General features: G+C 29.1%; 3 protein-coding genes and 1 non-coding gene across 8 annotated transcripts; 1 reads left to right on the top strand and 3 right to left on the bottom strand.

The window, feature by feature from the left end:
• Positions 1-366: 366 nt before the first annotated feature.
• Positions 367-3,667, bottom strand: LOC111296471 (eukaryotic translation initiation factor 2 subunit beta-like). Of its 4 annotated transcripts, XM_089769250.1 has the most exons (7): positions 3,116-3,667; positions 2,997-3,052; positions 2,835-2,905; positions 2,294-2,492; positions 1,851-1,993; positions 1,651-1,736; positions 367-592 (listed from the first exon to the last, which is right to left on the bottom strand). In XM_089769250.1, exons 4-7 carry the CDS (start codon positions 2,353-2,355, stop codon positions 515-517), a joined length of 369 nt encoding a protein of 122 aa, XP_089625376.1. In that variant the 5' UTR covers positions 2,356-2,492; positions 2,835-2,905; positions 2,997-3,052; positions 3,116-3,667; the 3' UTR covers positions 367-514. The 4 variants fall into 4 exon arrangements, 3 of the variants coding, with proteins under 3 accessions (XP_089625376.1, XP_089625377.1, XP_022746530.2); XR_016346882.1 differs by lacking the exon at positions 2,997-3,052 and having other exon boundaries at positions 1,275-1,736; positions 2,835-2,932; positions 3,116-3,481; XM_022890795.2 differs by lacking the exons at positions 367-592; positions 2,997-3,052 and having other exon boundaries at positions 708-1,736; positions 2,835-2,932; positions 3,116-3,492.
• On the bottom strand, positions 1,007-1,086 carry LOC149515636 (small nucleolar RNA SNORD34). The gene has a single exon (XR_016326423.1). It is a non-coding gene; the product is annotated as a small nucleolar RNA SNORD34 (small nucleolar RNA).
• Positions 3,668-8,607: 4,940 nt separating the features above from the next.
• LOC111296470 (pyruvate kinase 1, cytosolic-like) lies at positions 8,608-13,617 on the top strand. The gene is made up of 16 exons (XM_022890788.2): positions 8,608-8,823; positions 9,124-9,220; positions 9,315-9,412; positions 9,638-9,793; positions 10,305-10,382; positions 10,478-10,609; positions 10,884-10,964; positions 11,205-11,273; positions 11,417-11,506; positions 11,673-11,817; positions 11,907-11,995; positions 12,334-12,429; positions 12,522-12,589; positions 12,669-12,768; positions 12,876-12,932; positions 13,326-13,617. The coding sequence occupies exons 1-16, from the start codon at positions 8,755-8,757 to the stop codon at positions 13,464-13,466; spliced, it is 1,566 nt and encodes a 521-aa protein (XP_022746523.2). The 5' UTR covers positions 8,608-8,754; the 3' UTR covers positions 13,467-13,617.
• A 377-nt stretch (positions 13,618-13,994) lies between these two features.
• EMB2804 (tubulin folding cofactor B) lies at positions 13,995-18,707 on the bottom strand. Of its 2 annotated transcripts, none has more exons than XM_022890475.2 (9): positions 18,602-18,707; positions 18,397-18,518; positions 18,152-18,303; positions 17,940-18,058; positions 17,748-17,809; positions 17,445-17,486; positions 16,212-16,345; positions 15,485-15,554; positions 13,995-14,404 (listed from the first exon to the last, which is right to left on the bottom strand). In XM_022890475.2, the coding sequence occupies exons 2-9, from the start codon at positions 18,484-18,486 to the stop codon at positions 14,357-14,359; spliced, it is 717 nt and encodes a 238-aa protein (XP_022746210.2). In that variant the 5' UTR covers positions 18,487-18,518; positions 18,602-18,707; the 3' UTR covers positions 13,995-14,356. The 2 variants fall into 2 exon arrangements, with proteins under 2 accessions (XP_022746210.2, XP_022746208.1); XM_022890473.2 differs by having other exon boundaries at positions 18,413-18,518; positions 18,602-18,680.
• Between the last annotated feature and the right edge of the window lie 6,295 nt (positions 18,708-25,002).

Raw genomic sequence — 25,002 nt, 5'->3', positions numbered from 1 at the left:
AAATATTTAACCTTAGATTGAATCGATTTTAGAATCATAAAATGAAAAAACTAAAAATATTTGAATTGAATTGAATTATTTTATATTTAAATATATTAAAAGCAATAGAAAATGATAACAAAAAAATTATTTTTCAAAAATTGATGAATTAAATGGATAAAATTTTATTCAAATCTATTTGATTTAAAAAAAAATCAATTTGAATTTGGATTGATTTTTAAAAATTAAAAATGATATGTATTAATTGAAATAATTAAATCAAATAAACTTAAAATATTATGTGTTAATTGAAATAATCAAATCAAATCGATTCAAATTTATTATCAGCTTTATATCTTAGGATTCTAAAATAGAAACATATCAAAGTTTAGAAAACATTTTGTTGATTTTTTAAATTATCATTAATTAATTATGTTACAATAATTATAGAAATTATGCTTCCGTGGACATTACAACTTAAAACGTTCATTAAAATTTCTCAACTGGGGATATCATTTTGGCCAAATCAAAAAGCCTAGGTGCCAGCATTTCTGTGGCCAACGGGAGCAACGAAACCAGCTTTAATTGGAGCAAAAGATCGTCCAGACCCACACTGCAAGAATGAGATCACAAGTTTTTAGGACAACAGCTGGCAGATGACACGAACAAAAAAAAAAAGAGTTAAAGACAACTTAATTAGAATAAATGAGCGACCCCTCCTCCCTCCCTTTTTTTTTTTTTTTTTTTTTTTTTTTTTACTTCTCTTTCACAATGAAACTCCCTTACAATTCCAATTCTAACCAACATTATTAGAAAGTCTACAAAGGAGGCTTCAGAACTTTCATTTTCTCATTCACAATACAATATGGCAATGTCGGCAGTTGTTAGAACATCATAAGCCTCCTTTGGAGAAAGACGTGGCAGAAAAATATTAGAAAACCCATTAAAATTTTTCTCAAAAAACAAATTTATTTGATGTCAATAAGCCCACCAGAAAACTCTAATCAATGCACAAGACAGTCTTCGAAGAGGTTTCAGAACAAATTCATTTCTCTCTCACAAGACAGTCAGACAATGTTGGCAGTTCACAGAACATCATCACCCTCCATAGTGGAAAAACTTGCAGCAATGCAACTGCTAGAGACCCACAATAATTTTTTTTAAAAATGTTCACAAGCCTAAAAGCTGGACTACAGAAAAGACCAAGCTGGTTCCCTATTACATAAGAATGGCAATCAAATCAATTTAACTTGAAAATAAACTGAATATTTAGGATAAGACCTAATAATATTCACCTTCACAAGTTTTATGTGATGACTGGCCACTCTAGGCCTCAGATTTGTTATTTTTACTGTCATCCGAGTGAAAATCTGACAATATAGGCAATTCTTAGGCCTTCTAAAAGCACAGATTCATTACTAATTACATCACTCAAACCAAGGCTATATACAGACCATCTTGAATGTTTAATACCATGAGAAGATGAATTTGGGTTGTCCACCCTACCAAATAGGCATGACCACCCAGTTAATAAAAAATTATAAGAACTAGAGGTAATAACATAATGAGATAAAAAAGTTCTATATATGCATAAGCCCCCAAGGCAAATAATAGCACTCATCTGAGAAGAAGGATGAAAGGGGTTGAAGAAGAATGTGAGCATTGCTACACCTTCTCACATCTGAGAAAGAGAAGACGATTCTCCTTTGAGAGAGTTGTAACTTGACTTTTGCATCCAAGGCAAATAACATACTCATCTGAGAAGAGGAAACCAAATTTTACGAAGGAAGTCAATCAAAATATTCCCAGCTTCAAGTTTACATTTGCTATCATCTCAATATAAGTTAGCATGACATAAAAATGGTACTTACTGATGTAATGCCTAAGGATCCCTTCAAAATTTTTTGGCTCAAACCTGCCCTTCACAACCAACCTTTGCTGCCCATCAGGTGATACATTTGTCCCCAACTCAGCAAGCAAGAAGTTCATAACATGCTCTGATTGTTGATGCATCCTAAAAGATTTTCCCAGGCAAAAAGTTGTTAGAGAGGATGTGGTGTTTGTTATGAAACTTAGTCAACCAACTTTGCAAAATAGAACACTATTAAATGGTAAACTCAACTACAAACCCCAAATCAGATTAACTCCTAAGTGAGACTGTTGGAATGAGGACCAAGGAAGTAAGTCATAAATATGAAGCAAGACCAACAAGCAAGCACTATATTTTTATAGAATAAATAACAAAAATCCAGAATCCAAAATTTGCCCCTAAAAGAGATATTCGATCCTCAACCATCCCAAATAGCACAAATACCTTATACATAGCTGAACAGTGTACAGAATACGGGCAAAAGAACAGTAACATATGTCTTGCATAGATCCGTGAAATTCACAAATACAGTTTTCGTGGTGCCTTCACAAAGAACTTATGGAGGCCTCATAACAGTTCTAAGCCTATCTCCGGCAAGTTCGGGGCTGTTCTCCCGGAGAATGTTAAACACCAGACCAACAAGCTGCATGCATCACATTAAGTGAAGGTTAAACAATTTATCAACGGTATAACTGAAAGAATAGCATATAAACTCAATAATTTTCAAGTATGCTGAGAAAAGTGAATAAAATTATGAAAAGACACAAAGACAGCTATTTAATCAGTAGCCTTAGAGAAGCATAAAAACATACTACAAAATGGATTATTGCGAATGGTGAAATTCTTAAAACCTTATAGGAAATTTAAGATTCCATCAAGTACAGTTCATAGGCTCATTATCATGACAAGTTTATCAATATCCAATCAATCATATAAATAAGATGAAGCTTGCAATATCAACAACACACTGAGCTACAAACTATACCTCATCATAATCATAATCACGATTACTTCCTTCCCAAGGATAACAATGTTGCAAGACACTCCCGTTACCGTCTTCATACCCATGGCCATCAATATGATCTAGATAAGTAGTAAAAAAAATATAAAAATATTAATTACAGATTTAATGAAAGAAAATTCTAACCATAAAAAACATCTGTGCATATCCCCAATCTCCTCATTGAATGTACTGCTCTCTCCCTACAAGATCATAGTAAGCACCATCAGATTAGTTGATGGAGAAGAAACCATATGTACACTTACTTGTTTCAGATTGCTAAAGTCAAGCCCATCAGAAACTGTCAACACAATCATCTGCAGGGACCTGTATCACAACCACTTTCTTCTTCTTCTTATTAGGATCGAATGGCGTAAGCTGAAGCAAGGCATTCATTAATTAAAACAACCTCTAAAACAGGCCATCAGACAAAATTTTAAAATTGAAATAAAGATCAAGCTGTTATGTGAAGAAATCATAAATTTCTTCAAAGAAAATTAATAGAAAAAGTTTATGAACAAAGGGATAGAAAATAGATTTTTAAAAAAAAAAAAAAAAAAAAAAACGTAGAAGCTAATGAAGCAGGGAAATTGGCCGCATCCCTGAGTAGATAACAGAGATGGGTAGGCCACAATAATGTAACAAAGGTCCGTTGCCTTTCCTTTTTGGTATACCAATGCGAGCTTAAAATCAGATAACAAAACAAAGGATTGACTTAGAAGATAAGCGAAACGATCGGTGAGAAAGAGCGCTAGCTGGCGTTTGGAAGAGATAAAACTTTATGTCCTTTTTTGGTGTGATGAGACTAGATCAAAGTCACTTTCCATTCTCTCGTTTAGCTTAACAATTAAAGACGTTTGAAGCGATATTAAAAAATTAAGTTGGAATGAAAATTTTTTTTGTATTTATATTAAGATCTTTTTTATGTAACAAAAAAAAATCATTTTTTATTATATAATTTAATATTACATGTATTTAAATCAAACGTAAATTTAAAATTTTGATCATTACATATAAAATTAAAAATCGTAAAATTTTTTTTAATTAAATATGATTAATTACTTAAATAAATTTATCATTTTTAAAAATATCATAAATTTAATCATAGACTTTTAGGAAAAAAATTATAGTATACGAAACAAAACTAATTTTGATAATATGATTATGTGTGAAAAAAAATATTAATATTTTATAACATTTATCATAAAAGGGTATCAATTAATTATATATTATCTTAAAATTGATCTTAATTAAATTATCTTTCTATTCTTAATTGGTTATTAAATATTTTAATTTTTGAAATAAATTTTAAATTAAATTTGAATTTTTTATGAAATATTAGATAAAATTTCCTTTATCAGAAGATCTCAAAAAAAAAAAAAAAAAAAACCCTCTTAATTAACATGATTGGTACTTGAAAATTTTCAAAGTGATTACCATTTGTATTTCCCTCTTAATTTTATAATTGAAAGAATTATTTGTTATAAGTAATTTTATGAATTAATTATTAAATTTATTATTAAAAGTAAATCAAAATTCATTTTATTGAAAAAGTTCCCTAAAAAACCTTTTGACATGCTTGATAAAATTATTTTGAAAAAAATTCATCACATAAAAATTCTCAAACGATCACCATTTGTATTTTTCTCTTAATTTCATCATAAAAAAATTTTTTACTTTTATAAATAAGATTTATGTACTTGAAAAGAGAAAGATGTAGATTTTTATTTAATTAGATGAGACTTGTTTTGAAACTTGCTTTTCAAATGTAGCCAATAATCTTCTTTTTGTTTATAGGTTTGAATATGTCATGTTTACGACCTCATGACTCATTTTGAATACATTTTACATGCATACGAGGCTCATCAGGAAAAGGAAAAAAGAAGAGACACAACGTGGCAAGGTTTTGTAACATAAATCATGACATAGCACTCATGATGTCTCAAATTCTGTTTTTTTTTTTTTTTTTTTTTTTTTTTTTGACTTTTTTAAAAAATAAAAGGAAATATAAAAAGAAATTAACTAATAACAAACAAGAAATTAAAAAACAAAACAATTAAAGACTCTAAATTTTAGTGGGCTCCACCCAATTTGAGATATAGTCTCAATTAGCATTTCAATTTGGGTTTCAAGGCCCAATCAAAAAAATGGATTTCATAAAAAAAAAATTTTTAATTTCATTTGACAAAATTTGACATCGAAATATTGAATTCAATAATAAATTAAAATTAAAATAAATTCCAGTAACAATCTAAATTTATAAGAAATTGAGTTAATTACATAATTGAATAAGGTTAAATACGAAAATAGCTCATGTATTATATATATTTTATTAATTTGATATCTAAACAAATAAAATTACCAATTTAGTTTTATAACTTTCATTCCATCATCTATTTTAGTACTATAGACTAACATTGTTAGTCAATTTATTAATATGGCCTAACATCTAATAAGATGCTAACATGTATTAAAAATTTTAATTCATGTCATAACATCAATTGCCACATTAACATTAAACGAAAATTTCAAAATTTTACGGTAGGAATAAGATCATTTTTTAAGACAGTGATCTTATCACCCAGTGATTTAAGATCACTGTCAAATAGAATTTCTAAATTGCTACAAAATAAGATGACGTAATTATTGAGTGCAAATCATCATGGTTTTTAAACGAATCACCACATACCAAATATTCTTTTATTAATTTTATATGATAGTAATCTAAATCATCGAGAGTGATTAAATCATTGTTTTAGAAGGTAATATAATTCATATGTAAAAAGATAGAAAGCTTTTAGCATTGAGATAAAGTAATATGCAAAATTAAGAATAGTCAATATTATTCATTTAATATGTGAATTAAAATTTTACTTTTTCTTGAAATTTATAGTAATTATTTTATTTTATAAATTTTTATATTTTCAAACTAATTTTCATTTTAGCAAGTTCAAAATAATTTATGTGTTTTTTTTTTTTTACTTTTTTAATGTTTTATATGATTAAATATAATTGCTTTTAATAGATTAGTTTTTATTTTTTTAATTCAATTTTTTAACATAACTTGTATTATAAAAACTAATTTATCTATCAATAAAAATATTTTTAATTAAATAATATAATTATTTTTATTATAAATTATACAAATTATTGCTAATATTTTATAAATTATTATTTTTAAATACTATTGAAATCATTAAATTGGATAGCTATTATAATATACATTGTTCTTTTGGTACTTTTATACAAAATAATATTTGATTTTTAGTAATGCCAAACATAATGATATTGAATTTATGAGGATTAATGATTGTAAACAAAATAAAGTGATTTTAAATAACAAGTGATAAGATTACCTTAATAATAAGATCACCTAGGTGATTAAATTATTATAGCGACTTTGAAAATGATATTAAACGTTACTTTAAGAAATTGACAAAAAATTAAAAAATAAAATATATGCATTAATAAAATAATAATAATAATATATTTTTCTTTGAAAATAGAGAGAGAATTCAATTTTAAAATTTACTTTTTTTTATTATAAAAAATTATGTGTTTTTGAAAAATATATGATAATTTTTATTATAAAACTATAATTATAGTTATGTGATTTATATTTTACACATTGTTAATATCTTAAATTTATACGCTATCATTAATCACATCATAACACTTCATTAACGAATAAATTACAAAATTTTTAAAGTCCTTAAGAATAAATCTACATAAATTTTAAATACTTAAATTTACAAAAATAAATATTTATTGTTAAAGACTTCAAAATTATTTAATCTATTTATTAATAAATTGTCCGAATGTGATTAAGTGGCAATGTATAGATTCAACACACACCAATAGTGCATCAAAACTATATGCATAATTTTTTTTTCTTTTCCCCCACATGATGGAGTGCTCTATAATTTAGTGTTTGTAATGATCCTCAACTAAAATAAACAAAACCCTAAATTTTTAATGATATTTTACTACACATCATGCTGTATGTTATTAGGAATTGAAATCTTGTAAAGAGAATTTTTTTTTTTTGGGGCTAAATCTCAATTTATGATTTATTTTTGGAATGATTTTCAATTAAGGAGCAAATGTATAATGTTCAAATCATTACCAAGTATTTTTTAATCTAACAAATAAGTATATTTTTTACTAAAACAAATTATTGAGCTACATGCATCATTAAATTGACTAGGACGGCACATGTCTACTTGAAAGCCATAAAGTAAGCAATTGAATGCCCCACGTGGGCTATCCGAATACCCGCACTCTTTTTGAGGAAAGAACCTATAGCAGTCGGCTGCTTGCTCTAGACACGTGAACACAACGATGTAACATAAAAATGTACATGTGGACCCAACAATGTAGACTTGGCCAAAAAAAGTCTAAAAAACAAAAAAAAAAAAAGAAAAGAAAATTTCCAAAAAGTTTGATCTAACAAAAACTTTATTGATTGATACCACGAGAAAAATAATTATTAGTAAAAAAAATAATATATAAGATTAGTAAAAAATAAAAATTACTTTTGTGGCTTTAATGTTGAATGAGTGCTAGCTTAAGATTACAAGTGATTATTGTATGTATGTATAAATAAAATTTGTAAAATTATCCTATAAAATATGTACATTGGAGATCATAAATGCAATTTTATTTTTTTTAATTTTATGTCTGGACATTTTCGTTTCAATAATTATTTTTTATCATGATATGAAATAATAAATATTTTCATTGTTCTTATATTTTTAACAAATACAATAAATTATTATTAATAAAAGAAAATTGTGTATATGTAAAATTAATAATAAAAAAAGGAAATGTCTACATTTATATGCAAACTAATGAAAAAGAAATTAGAATCACTTTTTAAAATTTCATATAAATATAAAGATTTTCTTTTTATATTAATTTTTCATATAGATGTTTCATTTTCACTAATTTTTTTGTCATAGTATCAAATAATTAATCTTTTTTTTTAATTTTCATATAAATTACTCTTTCTTTTTTTTTTTTATCAATTTTAGATATAAACATTTCTTTTATATTAATAAATAATAATTTTACATATAGATATTTATTTTTCACTAATTATTTTTATAATAATATCAAATAATTAATCATTTTTATTAATTTTCATATAAATATAGACTTTTTTATTAATTTTATATATTGTTATTTTCTTGCTAATAAATTTTGTCATGGTATCATTCAATAAAAATTATTTGTTAGACTGCCTTTCTTAAAAAAAATTTTATTCTTTTTTGTTATGTGTACATTATTGTGTACCTATGTATATTTTTTTGTCATATCATTGAGTCCACACGTCTTAGAAGGGTTTAATAGTGAAAAATAAAAATTGAAAGGCTTATTTAGATTTAAAATAGTATTAGAGTTTAGTTACAATTTTCTAATATTTTAAAATTTTTTTTTATTTTAGCCTTTTATTAGTGTATCATAAGTAATGATTAATTTGTTTTATTTGATTATTTTATTTTTCATAAATGCATTTGAGTCCTTATAAAATGCAACCCATCCATGATCCTAAAATGTAAAATGCGGCTATGGTTTAAATCCTTTATTTTGTAGGGGGAGAAAGAAATGTTAGTTGTCGCTTGGGAGTTAGGTAACTTAGATGAACAGAAGGTTCAAAATTCAACCATGAAAAGCTGGCGGCCGTTAAACACCAATTAAAGTAAACGCAGAACATATCAAGACATGTTAGTTGTATCTGATTTCGTGCCTGAGTCAGGCCTTTAGCTATACCTAACCCCAAACATATGGGAGCCCTGCCCACCACCTACCGCTGCCTATTTATTTTTGCCCGCCAAAAACTACCTCCTTAACTAACTACTCACTCCACTTTTATCCCTGTGTGTCTGAATTCAAGTTGTGGACAATGCAAGGGGGACAAATGGTGGCTGAAGGCCCTCTCAGGCTCTCCTCTGTTTTAACTTCTTCTAAATCGGTATGCAACTAACCAGTGTTTCTCTTTCATGAACAAATTATTTGAGTAGTCATTATATGCTTGTCTTGGCATTCCCATGCTTCTATAGCTAACTGTCTTGGATAGAGTTAGGAATTCGAATCTATACGTTTTCATGGAATGTGATGAAGGAGAATACAATAGCTGTTCCGCGGAAATAGAATGGAAAAATTTATAAAAATTAAACCAGAAATGAGTGTTAGAATTATGAAATTTATATAAAAGTTGAAGTGATACATGGAGTTAAGTTGAAGTATGAAGTTTATTTGTGTGACATTGCAGAGCTTTTTGCCATCACTGACAAAAATAGTAGGCACGCTTGGACCCAAGTCACGTTCTGTTGAGGTAATTGAAGCATGCCTAAAGGCCGGAATGTCAGGTAATCTTTTGTATGCCTTCATCAGTTCTGCATTTTGATTTCCTATGCATCTTCATATTTATCCTTCATGTCTAATTGTAGTCTTCATTTACAGTTGCACGGTTTGATTTTTCTGGGTTGGACAGTGACTATCATCAAGAAACCATTGAAAATTTAAGAATAGCTGTGAAAAGTGCAAGGAAGCTTTGTGCTGTAAGTAATTAATTATAAAATTAGTTCAGTAATATCCCTCTCATGCTTTATTGCTAATGAAATCTCATATTATCTGATTTGATTTAAGGAAAATTATCTCATCCACCGCCGGTGGAATTTTTTTTAGAGTATATTAAAAAAACTAATTAAAAATGAAATTGAATGTGTGCTTGTCTCTTAACCTCACACATGGAGTTTAAAACTCATGTTTTCCGTAATTTTCAGGTTATGCTAGACACTGTGGGTCCAGAACTTAAAGTTTACAACAAGACTGCTAATCCGATCGAGCTTAAGGCTGATGACGTTGTGACCATCACGCCAGATGCTACAAAAGAACCATCAGCAGAAGTCTTACCCATTAGTTATTCTGGACTTGCTGGGGTATGTTATACATTTTTATGTCATATAGTTTTACTCAACAACTAAAGAACTAAAGAAAATAATAGGGGTTCAGTAAAATGAAAAGGAAAAAAAACAAAGGATAGGAATAAAAATTGTGCTATGGAGGTCATGGATTTCATATTGTTATTTACATGTGGCTTTCTATGTGAGGAATTTATTGATTTAAGTTTATCACCTTGATTTTCACTCTTTTCAGCAGAAAATAGAGCATCATATCCACTTAATGTTCTGATCTATTTCTGGTTTTATTCCTTTGTTTCTTTTATAACCTTTCAGAATATACTTTGTTATGCTCTTTTTCTTTTCGCTCTTTGTACCTCTGATTTTTCGGATGCATTCCCATGTGAAAAGCGTAGTGGAAATGCAATGGCTACTATGTTATTTTCTTGCAGACAGTAGTTACTGGCTTGATGCTGACATTAGGTAAATGAACCATTACTTTTTTACATTCAATAAATTGTACTCGGTTTCTTTTTTATGTGAACTGCAGACAGTGAAGAAGGGTGATACTATTTTTCTTGGGCAGTATCTCTTCACAGGAAGTGAAACTACATCAGTCTGGCTTGAGGTACAAATTGTCATTGACTGAGTATTGCTTCATTAAAGAATTTTTTAGGTCAGTAGCTAATATTAGTGTGCTGATTCTGTTCTTTAATTTGCCAGGTCTTGGAGACGAAGGATCGGGATGTTATTTGTCTTGTGAAAAACACTGCTACTCTTGCAGGGTTAATATTCACCATGCATGTTTCCCAGGTTCACATCGACTTACCAACTTTAAATGAGAATGACAAACAGGTAATTCTTGATTATATGCTTGTCAACTTCTTTCAATGTACTTGTAAACAGACTTAATAGTCGGAGCATGTTTGAAATGTTAAATCCTCAACTTGTTAGCTAAATTGGCCTTTTGCTGTTTTCTCCAATTACTCTGAATGAAAGTTTAATGCTCAATGAGTGCAATGTAGGTCTCAGAATATGGTTGATGCTTTATTATGAGTTCTAACTGCTTTCAAGTTGAAGATGATTGGCATCAATTAAAAATATGTGTCCTCTGTGTTCACTGGGATAGGTCATTTCAACTTGGGGAAGACGCAACAATGTTGATTTTATATCCCTTTCTTATACAAGGCATGCCGAAGATGTGCGAGAGGTATGTTTTATTTATCTTTCTTTTTCCTTTAAGAGTTCTTGTCTAAAGAAAATCTGATGAATTTGTTCTTATAATCAAGAAGATGCTTCTATTCTACATGGTTGCTTGTCTAGATCCTTTGCCAGCCAAAGGTGTTGAGCATATAAATAACAGCAACTTTTCAATGTTATCTTCAAAGTTTTGAATGTTGACTGGATGCATACACTGCTGATGACACATGCATGTTTATTCATTCTGCAGCTTAGAGCTTTCCTTAGAACACAGAATCTTCATGAAACTCAAATATTTGCCAAAATTGAAACCGTAGAGGTAAGATTATTTATTCAATTCATAGAATTACTTTTGTGGGTCTCTCAACCTTTGAAAATTGTTTCCTTTATCATTACCTTTTGTGTATCTTTGATGTTCAACTGATCACACCATGATGGTTTTTTTTTAAATTATAATGCAAGGGTTTAAAGCATTTTGATGACATCCTTCATGAAGCTGATGGTATTATCCTTTCTCGTGGGAATTTAGGCATCGACCTTCCACCGGAAAAGGTAATATTTCTAGAAATTCTGCATTAGTATGATTTTAATGTAATTTAGGTCATTCACTGATGATTATTCCTGTTTTACTGACCAGATTAATTAGCAAATTGCAATGGATGGCTAGAAATTTTGTGATTGCCACCTTTCCTACCATAACCTTTTCTTTCTATTGTAGGTTTTCTTGTTTCAGAAATCTGCTGTACATAGGTGCAACATGGTAGGAAAACCTGCTATCATTACTCGAGTCGTCGATAGTATGACCGAAAATCTAAGGCCAACACGTGCAGAAGCCACTGATGTTGCCAATGCTGTTCTTGATGGTTTGTGAATTGATTTATGAGAAAATAAATCATCAGCTCAATTTGGTCCCTTATATTAAAATTTTTCCATTCCTTTTGTTTAAAATTAGGTACTGATGGTATCCTATTGGGCGCTGAGACTTTACGCGGCCTGTATCCCATTGAAGCTGTGACAACTGTGGGGAGAATTTGCGCTGAAGTAAGTGTGTCTAATATATATATATATCCCTATGTGTTTACCATGCGCTGCTCTATAAACTTTTTGGTGGCAACATGAATATTTTCTTCCTTTCAATGATAACCAACTTTTTAAGAGAATTATCAAATAATTATTAACATATAAAATCACATAATTAATTTATGCATAATTGCACTCAGCACGAAAATGAGGTACGATTTGAAGAATTACATATGATCCTTAAGCTTGAATGGTTTTAAGAAACTGAATAAAATCAAGATTTCCACTAAAATCATATTGAGAACGATTCAGTTCATGTGCATCATGCAATGATCAATGTTTTATTCTGATATGTGCAGGCTGAAAGGGTATATAATCACTCCCTTCATTTCAAGAGAATTGTCAAGCATGTTGGAGAACCCATGTCTCATGCAGAATCTGTCGCTTCATCAGCGGTATCTTAATTTTTTCCAGTCCTTTAGTACGAAAAGCTGTGTTCTTGAATTTTAAACCAAAGGATTCAATACAAATTCTTCTGTAATTGCAGGTACGAGCTGCGATTAAGGTCAAGGCAGCAATTATTGTTGTGTTCACATCATCAGGTGGAGCAGCAAGGTATATATAGACATATCCCTGAAGATGACCAATGGAAATCTAAGGTTACTTGCTGAGTTTCCAACTTGGTATTTGACAGGCTGATTGCAAAATATAAGCCACCGATGCCTGTGTTAGCAATTGTCGTTCCACGCCTCAAAACAAATTCACTTAAGTGGACTTTCACCGGTTCATCACAGGTACTTTCAACTTCCTTCCATAAATCTTCTGAGCAATATTAATTATCTAAAATATTCTTATTCAAGAGTTATAATCCTCAAGTGAGCATAAACGTCTTGCTTTTCAGGCTAGGCAGTTGCTTGGTGTTAGAGGAGTCTACCCTCTTTTGACCACTCCTGAGATGGTAAGCGTTCTGTTAGTATTAGAGCACATTGCAGCTTAGAAGGTCATTCGTACGAGGAAACACTTAGATCTACATTATATAAAACATTGATAATTCATAATTTGTATCATATTTTATACAAAAATTATGTGTTATAATTCATAGATACAAATATATAAAATATGTATTTTTTGTTTTTATTAAATTCATATATAATTTTTATTAAAATTTTAAATAATATTATTTTCATATCTTTTTTTATATTATTTTTATATTATATCATTGTATTGTGTTTTGAATTATCAAATTTAAGAACACGTTCCTCTTCTTTCTTCCAAAACGTGGGGAATACTATTTGTGTGGATTAACTCTAGCGTTCATCTTTTTTTTTTTTTCTTCCCTTTGTGTATACAGGCTACTTCAGGCGAATTAGGGTTGAAACTCGCCCTGGATCACGGTAAATCTGTAGGATTGCTCAAGCCTAATGATCAAGCTGTAGTCTTCCAGAAGATTGGTGACTCGTCGGTGGTCAAGATTGTTCTGCTTGAAGGCTAGGTTCTCTCCACAAATATTTTGAACCTATAGTTTCAGACAGTATCACCCACGAAAAAATTAAACATTTGTTCCCCAATTGCTTTAGATATCTCTTTTATTGCATAAGACAATAATCATTTTCCTTCCCATCAAGAAATATTATTTCTTGTCAGTTTACTTTGTTACGTTCCCCCCCCCCCCCCCCTTTTTTTTTTTCATTAATGAAAAGGAAAGGAGAATGACAGATATAAGGGATCACCTTAATCACAGCAATTTTTACCAAGTCTCAAAAGCCACAACCCAATCCATTGGAAAATTTTGTTACCGTGCATCCTCTTCCATTAAGGTTACCTGCAAAATACTTGCACCTCTACATCTTATTTTCCAGCTTTACCTAATCTTCCCAACCATGTCTCTGAATGAAAGACAGTCACCTGTTGGCTACTTTGGAATCCATTATGTGTTTGAAAGCACTAGTTACCACAAGGTGAGTACAAAAAGCCTTTCAAAAAATGATTCAAAAATAAATTCCAATGCCAACAGAAAATCTGGTGCAATTTAAGCGAGCTTCAACAGAGCTCAATTTGTATTTTTTTAAGCAATCAAACTACAATAATAGTTTTCTTTTTCCAAGCCAGGGTACAAAAGAAACAAGAAGAACCTAGGTAGGTATCCTTCCCCTTTTGGGATCATTTCTATTCTTTTGCTACAACAATAGTCAAGAGGCAAACACAAAAAGGCAAATACTATCTTCTTGAAGCTTAAAAGTTTCTTATCTTCCAAACAATCTCACACATCATTCCCAACCAAATATGTCACAACAATATCAAACATAAATGAAAAATCATTACCAATCTCATTAAGGTTATTTATACCGCATAGAATGCAGCAGTACCCATTCATGAACACAATTATAATTCATCCTCCTCAAAAGGATCTCGCTCAGGATAGTCACCAACCTGGGAATGACAGGAAAGCACCTATCTTAGTTTCAAATAAATAAAAGCAGTAGTATACATAAAGGGTTGGAAGACCCCAAATATTTACTAACTGGGCCCATTCTTGGACTTTGGATATGAAAAACAATTAAGCTATCTATTAAACATATATGCAAAATCTTTTCTTTTAAAAAATAAAAATAGAGAGTCGGATCAGCTGTTTGGATAGACTTGTTAGGTATTCAACAGAGAAGTCTAGCACGGTTATTTCAAATGTAAATAAAGAAGAGAACTCACTAGTTTGCCCTTGGGCTTAGCCATTTCATAGGTTGGCACTTGGCACAATGGAACTAGAATAGGTCTTGGATCCAAATCTTTCTAAGCAAAAAGAATTACTTACCCGGTTCCCTAGAGTATAATCTGCAAAGAATTAATGTCTACTGTGTTTATCCCATCTTTTAATCTGCCTATCACTTTTTCCATGACCCATCCACTACCATAAATCAATTAGCAGTCAGTATTAATTTTGCTTTCTATTTGTAATTATGCTACAAATAACAATCAGAAGAAAACAAAACAAAAAACAAATAATACTATTAAGGTTAATTAGTAGACATGTGGAAAATGAATTATAATGTAGTAAACTTGCTCTCTAAAAGTTTGTGCAATTCTATCATGGACTAACAAATTGGGACAACGGGAATAGAATATAAACTATATCTTCCAATTACCATAAATGAAAATCTTTGAAAGAGATGATATAGAAAGAGAGGATCTGGTCAAACCCTCAAAAACTGGCTACAAGGAAGAAATCAAATTCTTACCTGCAGTATGGTTTTTGTGATTCACTGAAGTACGCAGATTAATTCTCAAATCTACACTCTACCTCATAAAAAAATTCCTAGTTGGCAATTTGGCCTATCAAACTATTCTTCTAGGTAAATATGCATTGGGAGATCTTACAATAAACAGTTCATAGACATCTTTTTGAAACAGCAAAAGGCTTCATAATAGGATGTATCTACCTAATACATTTGAACTAGAAAAGGCCTCGGAGGAACCCCAAAATGCATAGATCATTTAACATAGTTGCATACAAACCTTTACTTTGTCAGGCCTAACCATTGCACCACAAAGCTGAGGGCATTGAAAATATCGTGTTCCTTTCACCCTGCAGTATGATCAACAGATTATACAACAAATGAAAATGAGTAGTGCAAGGAAATGACTTGGAGAGAAGAATTAATTCTGCAATGTATGGTGCAAGCACGAAATGCAAAGTAAAGCCCAGGCAGCTGCCAACATGAATTTCAACATGACATAAAGCTACAATTCATAATGTTGGGGGAAACGGATGATGCTACACCAAGCACAGTACGGTCTTGCAAATGAGGCCCTGAATATAGATCCTTATACTCTGTTATGGGACTCTGATGAAAAATGTCAACTCAATCCAAAAGGTTCTCATTCATTTTGTTTGATTTTCCCACTTTGTTTGTCTATCATTAAACTCAAAGCATTAAAGTCATCTCCTTTTAATTAGATAAAAACGCCTCCAAACAAGATAAATTATTTAATGTGTATCCTCACTCCTAATAGGGTTTATTTAATGCATCTGTGTCAAAAAATCCTAACCACCTTCAACATGAATAAATTAAATTGCATTCTTTAAAAGACATATCATTGAACAAAAATATATATATCAATCCTTCTTGGAGTTTCTAACTTTCTATCACACAACAAAAAAGTATATATAACAAGAAAATAATGGAAAAACCATACGAAAAATGATGAGAGCAATAAGAAAATAAGAATACAGTTTACATACATGCCATCATGTTTTCCTAACGGTTCATCATACTGAACTCCAATCCAGAAGCCTGGCCCTAATGCTTCTGCTCGACCCACATATTTGACAACCCCTCTTTTCTCCCCTGGTTCAACTTCACATCTGTCTCCTACCTGATTTGATACAATGAAAAGAGAAGGAATGGCACATAAGTTGAAGCAAGCTGGCAAAACAACCCAAAAGACATTTGATATGTTGAGAAACAGGAGGGAGGAATCAAGGACATTCCTAACTACAGAAAAAAATGATGCAAAACAAATTCTAGAAGTAATATGTAAATAAAACATTTAATATAGTTGAATCTAAGACATCAAAACTATGCTTGCTTGTAGGTAAGCATTATCAAGCATGAAGTGGTGAATTTGTTGAGATTTTGGCCTTTTAAAATCCTTTTATGTTTCTAAAGGTACAACTAAACTTTTCTTGATTAAACAAGCACTGACTGTGAAAAGAGTTGAAAAATGTTCCCACGTTCAGCTGTAAATATTGTCAAGAGCTGTTACAGCAGATTTCTTGTCAACCAAATCACAATCAAAAAACTAACTACCAATGATTCTTACATAGTGCAGTTGACTTACCAGTAATTCCAAGAAGCATTTTTGCATACATTATTTGCAACATTTTTGGGATTTGTATATTATCAAAGAAATATTAGCAATCATGCAATACACACAGAACAGAAGGATTTATATAAGTTCATCCTCCCATAACTATAAATTTTCTAATTAGCCATTTCTTTGCCACAGTAACAAAGTACCCTATCAATTAGTCTAAGATCTTCATTAGCTTCCCTTGTGCATCAAGAAATGAAAAACCACATGTTTTAATGATTATTTACTAGGTACCAAAGTAACATTTCAAAAGGATAAAAAGAAAAGCACCAAGCAGAACACTAACTAATCTCTGATCCATAAAGATGATGAAATTGGAAAAGTTCGCTAAAATTGAATTTTATTAAGTTCTTTCATCAGTCAAGATGGTGGACAGACGTGGTATAGTTCCAGCCAGAACTATCATGTGTTCAAAGGGAATAAATCAATAAAACGCTAAGGTATTATCTTGCTCCCTTTTTCTTTATAAAAAAGAAAGCACATATTGAAATTGAACAATATTTTGTTTTCTTTAAAAGACTGGGATTCCAAAAAGCATTTTAATAATTCTGCAAAAAAGCCAAGTATCCTTGAAGAAGAGAAAAGAAAATATATAACCAACCTTGATATTTGCACAGAGGTCTTCCATGTAGTCATCTGACATCTGCAAATGAATTCAAAATAAGTATGATCAAGACAACAATAGCAGCAATTTGTGCATGATTACACTTAGTAATAATTTGGAATCAAATCCTAACAGCTCCAAATACCAGTAGTAATAATAATAATAATAATAATAATAATAATATAAAAGGTATCGTTGCTTGTGACTACTTGCAGTTGCATATAGCTTAAAGCTACAAATACATATACATATATATATATATATATGTACATATATGTATATCAAATAAGAGATACTTACTTTATTCCTAAATGCAGATGGATTTTGAGATGCCATTTTTTCCTTGAATTTCCTAAAAGTACCTGAAACAACAAACAAGATCAAACCAACACAACTACATGCTAAATTAACAGGAAAGAGAAAGCAGACATAACAATTTTCCACGTGAATAAACATTCTGACATGACCAGCTTTCACAGGTAACTAACCTACCGGAACGTTTATTGTATTCATCTTCAGAAATAGAGTACTTTTCGACTAATGAAGTATCTTCAAGCCATCCTCCAGAGGTTACTGATGAAGGATCAAGATCTATAACGTGAATTCGGAACCTTTTTTATAGTAAAACAATGGAATCAAAAGGCAATACAATGATAGCTAGCAATAAAAAATAAAAATAAAAGTGGAATTGGTAAAAGACTAACCCATCAAGTGGAGAATAGAAACCGAGAGGTGTTGAATCATCACTTAAATCACAAAGTTTATTTTTACAATCATCGTATAACTCTAACTGCATTGAATTTACTGAAGTCCCACATTTCTTCCATAGCTTCTCTTTCACCGCTTCCACGCTCATCTTTAAACCAAAGAAAATGTTCAACTTTTTTTTTTTTAATTTTGCAAAAAAAAAAAAAAGCAACTTTAGGAATAATTAAAAAAAAAAAAAAACCTGTTGAAAATGGAACCTGTAGAGAGAATCGAACATCGGTGTTGAAGCTTTTAAGATTAGAGTGAGTGACTCGGAGCAGCACTGAGTCATCGCCCTTAATTTGCAACCGCGACGCCATGAATCTGAAGATTCTTTTCTCGGTTTAGTTTTGAGGATTCAAATTTCAATTTTTATTATTTATTATGAAATGATGATGCTACACTACCGCTACAGGGCCATTGAGATGGATGGCATCCATCGGCTTGGAGCGGATTTTTCTCTTTTCAATATTAACACTTCCTTCCGGCTTGACTTTACACCAGAAATATTATTTTTTTTTCATATTCTATTCATATATTTATTTAATCCAAATCAAAATTAATTTAATAATTTAAATTTAATATAATATATATTTTTTATTTTGGTCTTTCATAATAGCTTGATTATATTTTACTATAATCATCAGTCTATCTCAACCTTCCTTATTTCATCCGGGCTTGGGATTGATAATATTGTAACATCGATTATTAATAGAAATAAATGATGTAAATTATTTAAAATTATGATCTAATATAATTTTTTTTGCCTTTTATATAGTATATATTAGAATTATGAGATATAAGACTTAATTTGTTATTATTATTGTATAATATTTTATATTTATAAAATATTATTTTTTATATAAATTACTATAGATACCTAATTTAATTCAAAATATTTAAAATTTTTAGACTTGTTTGTTTACGGATAAGAATTGAGCTTAAAATTGAATTAGATTGATCTATTTAAGTCCAAGTCATGTTTTGACCATAACATTGTGGGACTTATTTTTGGGCTATAATGCTTTAGGTTGTTCAAAAGCTTAATTTATTTTATTTTATTTCACCTATTTTTATTAAAAAAAAAAAAGGATAAAGACAAAAAAAGAGCAAAAACAAAAAAAATTCAAAAAAATGATGAGATAAGAAAAGTTTTGAAATTTGAGAAAATTTGGATTAAACTTATTTGAAATTGAAATCAGATTAATAGATGAGATGTAATTTTAAATTTTTAATCTAATCTATATCAAGATTTAATCACTATATAAATCGAATGAGATCAACATCAAAGTCACAAAAAAAATAAAAAGCAATTGACAAGAAAAAGAATAAAAAATAGTTAGTGAAATTTTAGAGTAGAGAGTCAATCATTAAAAGATTGAAGTTTGATGGATATTTATGTTTTATACAGAAGAGGGAAAGATGCCTGTTTTGGAGAAAAAGGGCGAAAAAATCAAACAAATCGGTTTCAAGCACTATTACAAATTTCTGCCAAAATAATACCAAATCCAATTAGGAGATATCGCTAACTTCTCTTCGAGACTAGGGCAAATTTCTCTTCGTATTTTGGGGAGTTGAATAGTACAATTACATTACTTTCTACAAGGCTTTTGAAAAGGTTAGCCATTAGAAACAATTTGTATTTTCATTTGTAGCACTTAATTTTGTTCGAGTCGATTCGAGTTTATTCAATTTTTTGTGTTTGGTTTAAACGTTTTTATTTGGGCTAGCTTAAGCTTTTAAATTGAATTGATTTCATTTAGGCTTGTTTCGAATTAATTATTTTTTTCATTTTACATAGACCAAAGTCAAGTCTAATTTAATTTAGGCCAATTGACAATTAGGTCATATGGATTTAAAAGCCCAAAATCCAAAATCAAAAGTTAAAGCTCAAAATTTTAGGGCCCAATTCTCTGTAATTGCTTTAATTAAATGAAAAACTATTAAAAATGAAAAAAAATGAAATCGACAAATTTAAAGCTGACAATGTGTGGTCAACAATCATGGTACTAGAAGGCAACAAGCTGCCTACCCATGCCACAATAACAAGCCAAATTTGCAGTTTGCTGGGGGAGAAAAAATAGCAAAAAAAAAATCTCAAAGACCATTTAACCATCAAGCAAAAACTCTTAACATCCAACAAAAACCCTAACCCTTTCACCCATTTTTCATCACAAATACTAAAACCCAACACCATTGAAAACCACTTTCACCATGCCAACCCCTGCACCCAAACCATCAACTCCTGAAGCATCCCTAAAACTTACTTAACCAAAATCGTTTCTACTTTCACTTCTTCCACTTAACACATGCATCTCGGTCGAAAATCGCTCATATAATAACCCTTATCACTTAACATTACACATTTATTGGCTTACTTCATCATCCATAGCAAAACCACCAGTTATAGACCCAAAAATCCTTTTTTTGTTCCTTCGAAAATGAGAAAAAAATAAATAAAAAAATCATAGTGCCCACCAAAGTGAAGAACCAAAGTCAAGCAAATAAAAAAAAATAAAGCAGTATAATTAAAAAAATATATTTTTCGTTAATTTTAAGAGAGGAAAGGCATAATTAATTTGGGAAAGAAAGAAATAAAAAGTGAAAGAAAAAGGTGTTACAAAAGTCAAAGGGGGCTAAAAAGGTGAAATCTGAAAATAGCTCATTAAGGAAAAAAAAGGCATAGCAAACCAAATGGGTTGCACGTGGTGGACCCAACTCAAGCTTGTTCTCTTAGAAACCTAGTCTAAGCACTTTGGTAGACCTAATTCTCAGTCTAAGCCTAGTCTGAGAATTGATCGAGGTTTTTTACCTCGATCCATTATGCCTGTTTAGGAAATTAGCAAGAAAAGATACTAATTACAGAACTTGCTCCTTCTAATAGAAAAATAAAATCCATTGAATTTTTTGCCTTAAAAAATAACCTTTATTTTAAAAATAGTGAAAAAAGTAGTTCTAGTAACAATTTAGTTTTACTATCACCCTCTTTCATACCTTAATTCTCAAATAAAGATAATGAAGATATTGAAAGTATTGAAAATGAACCATCATTTAGTTTTCAAAAACATTATTTTCAATTTCAACCACAATCTATAGGAACAAAAAATATAAATATTCATATCTTTTCAGGAGATATAAGTAGTCAAATCAAGATAATTTGATTTACAACTTCGTAAACTCTGTTTTAAATTCAATTTCTTCTAGAAATACTAAAAAAGATAATATTCAAAGTTTGGTTATCATCAACCAATATAAAATTGGTAATGATGAAGTTATTATATTTTCAAAAAATCAACCAAAAAGGTATTACAATTATATAGAAGTAGAATTTAAATTTAAATAGTATAAACCATACTCTTTAAATGTTTTAGTAGATACTAGAGCAACTTTATATAGTTGTAGAAGTAATGCTTTACCTTTAGAAAAATAAAAGCCAATGAAGCATCCTATAGCAGTAATAGGAATTGATGGAAAAGAAACTATAATAGGATATAAAGCAAAAAATGTTTCTATTTATTTTATGAATGAAAAATTCATAATTTTAAAAATTTTATGTTTTCCTTTTATGCATGGCAAAATGTTATTAGAAAATAATTTTATAAATAATTATTTACCTTTTTTGTTTAGTTCCAATAAAATTGTATTTATTGTTGATAAAGAATCTATAAACCATTAGTAAAAATTCATAAACATATATGTGACCTTAAATTTTGACTTGCTGAAACTAAGCAAACTGAAATTAAATCAATCATTATTGAAACATACTGGTTATAAAAAATCTTAAAAAAAAAAAAACCTTTAGTGAAGAACCATTAAAATTATAGTCTAGAAGTCTTTAATTTTGTAGTTTAAAAATTTTTGATTGAAAGAAAATAATTAAAGTAAAACCAATTATCTATACCAAATAAGATATAGATGAATTTGATATACAAATCAATAAGCTTTTACAAAAACAATTTATAAAACCCACTATTAGTCCACATTCAAGCCTTGCATTTATGGTAAGAAATCATACTGAGAGAAAAAAGATAAAGCCCAAATAGTAATAAATTATAAAAGGCTCAACTTCATAAATATATTTGTCTATAAAGACTTCATAATCATAGCCGACCTAACAATAGACCAGACAATATGTTAAAAAGGTGGATATGTATATCTAACTTATAAATATAGGAGATCTAACTCATAAATATTGTCTACCTAATCTCATAATTATGTCATAAATAGATAATGACAAAATTGGTTAGTTTATATAAGGGATACCATGTATCAGAGAGGGCATCGATCTTTCATCCGATTTTTTCCTTTTCCAAATTCATTGTATCTTCTTCTTCTTACCTTTATATTCTTCTCTTGTAATCAGTATCAGAGCCTTGTCTAAGATCAAAAGAACCTTATCTATTTCTAGTTTGTATAATCAAAGTTGATATGTATATATATATATATATATATATATATATATATATTCTAGTTGAGGTCTCCAATTTACAGCTATCCTTATAAGTATTTCTTTATTGTTTCAGCGTTTAATTTTTAGCTTTGTGTTCTAAAACCTATATATCTATTTATTATCTCTGTGCTAGTGTTGTGACTTTGTTGTTGCCTTTTAATCTAACTTTGAAATCTTGTTATGGTATACAAACAGATTTAAATACCAAAAACATGGAGCAAAAAATTAAAAATTGCGTTTATTTAAAAAAACTTCATAATCATAGTCTGCATGTGGATCCTGAATTAAAAAATTATATATTGGCAATCAATCATAGTATTAATGGTTAAATTGATTTATCTACTACTTTTTTTAAAAAAATTATTTAATAGAGTTAGATATATTATAATAAAAAATAGATAATTTAGGACAAATTACTAGTTTATATTTAAACTGAAAATCTAAATAGTTATTAGTAAATATTAATCAAAAATTAAAATTATTATAAGTAAATAAAAGTCACACAAATAACTTTGGACTATTATATTATGGTAATGCTATTCTTACGCTTAAAGATGATAAACCATTATCTTCCCAACCAACTAAGTTTTCAAAAATCGAGCAATTAGATTTGAATTCTTATAAAAGCCTTATAGAACATTTTAAATATAAAATACAAAAAGTAACAATTCTTAAAGAAAGGATCGATTATTTAAATATAATAAAAGAACTATACGAAACACATTTAGAACTTTTTAAAAAAAATTTAACTATCATTATATGCTTAATTATGATACTACTGATGAGAGCAACTCAGATGAAGAAGATAAAGACAAAGATAATATTTTAACTAGTAATCCAATAGTAAAAGAAAAAGAAACGAATAGTTTCAAATCTTCGTCTTATGAAAAAGTAGAAGAAGAAATTGATACTCAATCCACACCTATGGACCTCGATCAACAAACAGTTGATAAGGGAAAAGGAAAAGTATGAGAAATTTCTAACCAGGAAATGGATGATCAAAATAAGTTTGAAAATAAAATCGAGGATGATATTTTTAAAGATGAAATAAAACAACAAGAACATCTTCTGGGGTTATTATAAAAGTTGTATCGCAATCTAGTTATATTGAATCTTTAAATGAAAGAAATGTAGCTTAGACTGGTGCATATTTAGATTTTTCAAAAATTTTCCTAAATAGTTATGGAAAAACCATAGAAGATTGGGCAAAATCCATGACTATTGTAATAAACAACTACAAAGACACTTGTTCTAAAGAAAATTTTTTAAATTATTTTTGTGAAACATTTTAAGGAGATGTTTTGCAATTTTTACGCAAATAGAAAAATTCAAAAGTAGGAAAAGCTCAAAAAGGAACTCTTCTAAATCAAATGACAACTATATCAGATTTACTAAAAAATCTTACAAATTTAGTAAAAAATAAATTTTGTGAAAAAATGGAACTAGTTGGCCAAAACAATGAAGCTAGTTATGTATTAACCAAGATAAAATTATGTGATATAAGACAGAAGAATTTTTTAAAAAATATATTCATAAATATAGAAAATTAAAGGAATCACATTCAAAATTTTAGAAAGAACAATATTTTCATAAACTACCATCACTGTGGAATGAAATCTGTAATCAATAGTATCTCAAATATTTGGAATTTCATAATCCTATAGCAAAAAATAGAGATTACTTAGACGCTACAGGAAATAGAGTTTATTTTGCTTCTAAACAAGTTATAGAACATTGCCTTCAAACAAAGATAGCTAAGCGAGTTAAAAGTAGATTAAGTTATAAACAATGTACAAAAATATTAGATTATGAATGGGAATTTGAATGTAAATCTCAATCTAAAACCTATTCAAAGAAATACAAAAAAAAAAAAAAAGAGGATATAAATTGGTCAAATGGAAGCCTAAAAGGGATAAATTTGATAAAAAAAAAATTGTTAAAAAAATAAACCTTCTAAAAACAAATTTAAATACAAATATTTCATTTGTGATGAAAAAGATCATATTGCACATCAATGTCTTAATAAAGAAAAAGTACTAAAAAAGTTATTAAAACTCTCGAAAAACGAAATTGAAATTTTTGTTTTGGTGAAGAAGTTTATGAAGAAGATATTATTTATGAATTAATTTCTAAAACAGATTTTAATTTTAATAATGATAAGTATATTTTTATACTTAATCAAAACAGCAGTCCTAATAATAATTCTATATCAGAAGCTAATAATCTTGAAATACTTTGAGAATATACAGCAAGACAGGAGTGCTTATTATCTATTTCCTGCCTATATGTCGCATCTCAGTTAGGTGAGACATTGATTACTGCTTTCTATATTTTGTTTTGACGCCTTCGGCAACTGAA

The sequence above is a fragment of the Durio zibethinus genome, chromosome 12 (genome assembly GCF_047325235.1).
Source record: "Durio zibethinus cultivar Kanyao isolate XHJ-2024 chromosome 12, ASM4732523v1, whole genome shotgun sequence".
NCBI lineage: Eukaryota > Viridiplantae > Streptophyta > Magnoliopsida > Malvales > Malvaceae > Durio > Durio zibethinus.
Note: the sequence above shows the minus strand (reverse complement) of the source record. Positions and strands in the feature narration are given on the sequence as shown.